Source organism: Galeopterus variegatus, unplaced genomic scaffold (assembly GCF_000696425.1).
Source record: "Galeopterus variegatus unplaced genomic scaffold, G_variegatus-3.0.2 Scaffold3825, whole genome shotgun sequence".
In the NCBI taxonomy this organism is placed as follows: domain Eukaryota; kingdom Metazoa; phylum Chordata; class Mammalia; order Dermoptera; family Cynocephalidae; genus Galeopterus; species Galeopterus variegatus.
Genome location: NW_007729936.1, coordinates 189,155 through 194,661, shown reverse-complemented (window position 1 = coordinate 194,661; position 5,507 = coordinate 189,155). Strand labels below are relative to the sequence as shown.

General features: G+C 52.4%; 1 protein-coding gene across 1 annotated transcript in view; it reads left to right on the top strand.

Moving 5' to 3' along the window:
* Positions 1–1,586: 1,586 nt before the first annotated feature.
* RGR (retinal G protein coupled receptor) overlaps positions 1,587–5,507 on the top strand; it is an 11,469-nt gene continuing 7,548 nt past the window's right edge. The window contains exons 1-3 of the mRNA XM_008586092.1: positions 1,587–1,673; positions 3,599–3,755; positions 4,768–4,901. Of these exons, the coding sequence (XP_008584314.1) occupies positions 1,595–1,673; positions 3,599–3,755; positions 4,768–4,901 (370 nt within the window). The 5' untranslated portion in view covers positions 1,587–1,594. The remainder of the gene's footprint in view (positions 1,674–3,598; positions 3,756–4,767; positions 4,902–5,507) is intronic.

Here is a 5,507-nt window from a genome sequence, read left to right as displayed (position 1 = left end):
CCAATGGGATCTCTCAGTGCTTCCCACTTGTACCTCTTCCTTCCTGAACGAAAAGACCAGCCTTCCCATTCCCACATCTCTGCCTCTTCCTCCTTGTTCCTGGGGTACTTTCCTTTCTGTCTTCAGTCTGTCTAAACTCCCCCATTCATCCCCTGCCTTGTCCTGCCTTCTCTTCTCTCATGAAGTCCTTTGCCATCTTGGAGGCATGGAAAAAAGACAAACATATGTATTGGGCAGCAACACAAGGTAGAAATTGGAAAAGGGCAGAGAAGTCTCCAGAGGACATGACCCTAAGCTAGGCCCCAAGGGGTGGTTAGGCTTGGATGTAAGCGAGAACCCACAAGAGGAAAGGCCTGGGAAATGGACATTCACAGTATAGAATAAGTTGCTTGACCAGAGAGAGACACAATACACCAGCGAAAAGCTCCTGAGCCTGGAGAATAGGAGACTGGGCTTTTGTTCTGGTTCCATCCGTGTGTCACTGCATGATCTCAGGCTAATTTTTAACTGCTCTGGGTCTCAGTTTCCTCATCCAGAATGGAAAGGATAATCATATCTAATTCATGGGGTTGTCTGTAGGAATCATCAGAAGATCTTTTAGCACAGTGCCTGGCCTCCATAAACATTAGCTGTATTGCTAATAGCACTCTGGGTCTTGTTTCCTTTATCTTAAAATGAGTTAAGTTGCACTAGGTTGGTGTTTCCTGATGTAAATTTCACCACAAGCCCGTGCATAACTTGCACCAAGACCTCATTTGCAGAAGCCAAAGCTTTTAGGGGGTCATGAGGCCACTTATAAGAAGACAGCCACCCCTGTGTTCCAAGCCAGTGTCCTGGGAAATTTATTATGCTTGTGTAATTCAGATGTTCTATTGGAGACAGGAAGTGCAGCCCTGAAGTCTATATCTGAGACATATTCTTCTACCCAGGACTTATACAGGCCATTGACAAAAGATGCTTACGTTGCAAAGGAGAAAACCGAGAAGACCCAGAGGTCCCACTTCAGGGCATGTAGCTAGTTAATGGCAGATTCAGAATCAGAACCCCAATCTCTAGACCCAGTCAGGGTTCTTTCTATGGCAGCAGGTGACTTCCCAAACCTCATCTTTTCCCAACTGCTCGCAAGCACATGCATGTAAGCCTGTGGACACACACACACATACAGCTTGTCAGCACCTGCAAACACGGAAGGCCCTGGCTCCTATCCAGTTCTCAGGAGCAGCTGCAGCTCAAATCCCTCCTTTTGCTGTAACCCTCACCCCACCCCCCTCCCCTGGTTATGCAACCCTTTTCCAATTTGGCTCTCAGCAACACACCATTTGTATTCCCTGACCTTAATCCTGCCCAGTGAGGCTGAAATGAATGAGGCAGGGCTTCACTCTGGCTGCACAAAGGCTGCACTGTCCAACTGATGAATGAGAGCCTTCTGCGTGGGCCAGGAGGAAGATTTAGAGGGGGGAAGCAGCAAGAAGGAGCCCAAGGTCTAGCATAATAACATGCATGTGCCAACACATGACATGGCCCTTTAAAAGGATGGGCCTGGCTTTGGGGAGCCATAGAAGAGCTGCGCGGCTGGCAGGCAGAGAGGCTGAGGATGGCAGAGGCGGGGGCCCTGCCCACAGGCTTCGGCGAGCTCGAGGTGCTGGCTGTGGGAGTGGTGCTGCTGGTGGAAGGTGAGCCAGGCAAGACCTGGGCTGGAGAGGGGGCCCAGTGGGTTCTGAGAACCCAGGCCACAGCCGTGGAGCTGGCAGGGGGAGGTCCCCAAACCCGGCTGGGGTATCATGTCCTCTTGGCTGCCTGCTCCTGTGTGCCTGGACCCATGGTGGCTTCTGATGGCTGCACCTGTGGGATGCAGCATGCTGGCTGGGAGCCAGGAGAGAGATGTCAGGCAAGGGTCAGGGAGGCAGAGAGAGGGAGACATCTGCCCAGAGATGCGTGGGATGCAGCGTGCTGGCTGGGAGCCAGGAGAGAGATGTCAGGCAAGGGCCAGGGAGGCAGAGAGAGGGAGACATCTGCCCAGAGATGACCAAGAACCAGGCTTCAGGACTTTGTGGGATGCAGCATGCTGGCTGGGAGCCAGGAGAGAGATGTCAGGCAAGGGTCAGGGAGGCAGAGAGAGGGAGACATCTGCCCAGAGATGACCAAGAACCAGGCTTCAGGACTTTTCGTGTCCCTCCCGCCAGGAGAAAATTTAATCCACTCCCTGGAAATCCTGCTAAGAATCTTGTATAAGATCAGGCCCTCGAAAGGCTCTGGAGACAGACGGCTCTGCCACCTGCTCTCTGTGTGACTGTTACCAAGTCACTTCAGCTCTGACCCTCAGTGCCCTAACATTCTAAATGGGTGGCTGTGAGGGTCAAATGGGATCATGGGTATGAAGTGCTAGCCTAGATAGGCACCTGGGGAATTTGTGTTCGTTCACTCCCACCCTCTCCTGTCCCCCGCCCCCATTACTTCCACCAGGTCCACTCCCACAACCCTAAGCGTTTTCCCTCCAGGGGCACCCTGGGTCTATGAGGTGACTGCCTCAATCCAGAATCCCTAAGATGCTCCCTGAGGCCGGAACTAGAGACAGTGTCGACCTGGAGCTGAACCAGCCCAAGCTAGGTTGATAGGGAATGCCACCCTGTTCAAAGCAGATCCAGGAAAATAATCAGCATATTTTCTCACTCAGTGAGAGCTGACAGTGGAGAGGGAGTCATGGCCACTAGAGTAGTCCCAGAGGCCCTGGACATCATTATCTGGTGACCTTAGCCTGCTTCTCCCCTTTATGGGAACTCTACAATCTAACATCCCTCCAGTTCCTCAAATATGCCATGAAATTTTACCACTTTATGTCTTTGCCCATGCTGTTCCCTCTTTCTGGAATGCTCTTCCCTGCACTGTCCTCCAGGTAAAATGCTCACAGTTTTGAAGGCAGGATCATTTCCTGTTCTTCGCTTTAGATGTGGGGGCCAAGGTTCAAAGAGCCTAAGGGGCAGCAAGTGAGTGAATAAGCTGAAATTCAAGGTCAGGTCTTTCTACCGCCGGAGAACACCCCCTTCAAATTTTCCTCACTACCTGGGGTCCTGGGCAGCTCCCAACTCTAACACCAGTTCCTCGTCTAGGGCTCTCCCTGACATTGCTCCTCAGCCCTTGGAGAAGGCATTTTGGAATCTGAGAGACCTGAGTCTGAGTTCCAGCTCACCATTTACTAGCTATATACTTAGGGCAAGTTAGCTAGCATTTCTGAGCCTCAGTTTCCCAACTCTAAATGGAAGGAGAGTATCCAAGTGAAGACTGCTTGAGATGATCCATGTAAGTGCTTATCTCGGTGCCTGGCACGTGGTAAGTGCTCAGTGGGTGTCCGTGATTGTGAACGCTTGTAGCGTGAACCACGCTGCACTACATCGGCTGCCTTCCTTGTCTGTCTCCCCACCAGGCTGTGAGCTGGTAGAGAGCAGGGTGTGCATCTCGGAGCTTTCATATCTGAGGATCTGCCCACCTCAGTAGTGTCTGATGAACTGTACTGGGAGGGCTGCTGAGCATGACGTGGGGAGGTTGCTGAAGCTCCATCCAGCCCATGAGCCCCAGTGCCAGCCCCCGCCCTTCCTTTCAGCTCTCTCCGGTCTCAGCCTCAATAGCCTGACCATCTTCTCTTTCTGCAAGACCCCAGAGCTGCGGACTCCCTGCCACCTGCTGGTGCTGAGCGTGGCTCTTGCGGACAGTGGGATCAGCCTGAATGCCCTCGTTGCAGCCACATCCAGCCTCCTCCGGTACAGGCCCCCTCCCCAGTCCACGGGCTCTGGGGCCCTGCTCGAGGCCTGACCTCTGGGCATTGGGCGGCCAGGTCAGAAACATTCTTTCTACCTATCGAAAACTGAGCCAGGCCAGAGGGTGAGCAGGCTGAACTAGGCTATATCTGAGTTCCAGATTATCCCTGAAGAACCGCAGCCGATATCTGGGATGCAGAGGTTGCTCAAACTGACCAAATTGATGGCAGACTGTAGGGATTACTAGCATGGGCTCTGTAACCAGGCAGCCCTGGTCTGAATCCTGGCTTCATCATTTCTAGTTCTGGGCTCCTTCTGTAAATTGAATGTTATTACCTAATTCAAATGGGTGGTTGGAAGTATTGACTTTTATTATTTGTAAATAGCTTAAAACAATGCTCACCACCTAGAAAGTCCTAAATAAGCATTTGTAAAAGCAAACAGGATTTTGACTATTGTCTAATACCTCCTTATGGGCAAACCAGGGTCTTCCAACAGGCTTCAAAAAGGGTTCATAAGATTATTTTCTTAAGCAGACTAGTTTTGGGCATTACAGACAGAGGCTGGAGCCCACCTGGGTGTGAATGCCCAGGGCTGACCAGTCAGTGTGGTTGGAATCAGTGCGGACTCCTCCTCTGACCACAAACTGAAGTTTCTTCCTCTGCTTGGCCCACATGGCGAGGACTGGAAGGCCTAGGGTCTACCTCTGACTTTGCCTTCATCTGCCGCGAGACCTCAGCTCAGTGCTTTTTCCTCTGTGCCTCAGTTTCCCCAGCGGTAGAATAGAAGAATGAGCTCTCTGTGATGGAGGCATCTGATCCAACCGCGGTGTAGGAAAAGTTGCCAAGCCCGGAGAGTTGGCACTTCAGCCCAGTGACAAGCTCTGAGATCCCAGTTTCCTCACAGGAAAAAGACAGATAAGGCCCTCCCGGAGGAGCAGAGTCAACATTCAGGAACACGCCCTCCAAACTGGGCAGGTGTGGGAAGCGGGAAGGGAGGGGTCACTGGTGCCCAGTGTCTCCCACAGGCGCTGGCCCTACGGATCAGACGGCTGCCAGGCTCACGGCTTTCAGGGCTTTGTGACCTCATTGGCCAGCATCTGCGGCAGTGCAGCCATCGCCTGGGGGCGCTATCACCACTACTGCACTCGTATGTCTCTGGGCCCCCAGAGTGGGAGGGACACCCCTGCAGAATGCGGAAGCTAAGGACAGGTGGGAGGGGTTGTCGGAACTGAGGTCTGTTCAGTGTTTCCCAGTACAGGGAACATGGGTGGGTGTGAGTGTGCATGCGTGTAGTGTGCATGCGTGTAGTGTGCATGCGTGTAGTGTGCACGTGTGTAGTGTGCACGTGTGTAGTGTGCACGTGTGTAGTGTGCACGTGTGTAGTGTGCAGACACCCACTGCAGTAAAGGAGGGAGAGTGGGAGTGCTTGCAGGAGACCTGTTGAAGTGCATATTAGAAAGGCTGTCTATTGCCATCGCTGCAGCCTTGTGTGCAGACACCCACTGCAGTAAAGGAGGGAGAGTGGGAGCGCTTGCAGGAGACCTGTTGAAGTGCATATTAGAAAGGCTGTCTATTGCCATCGCTGCAGCCTTGGGCAAATCAGGGATCCTCTCTGAACTTTAGTCTCCTCCTCCGTAAGATAATTTTAATAACGAGCCTCAGCTTTGTTTTGAAAATCAAATGAGATCATGGATGCAGAAAATGCCCTTGCAGATGGGCACTACTGGGAGCAGAGAGGCCATGTGTTTGTGGG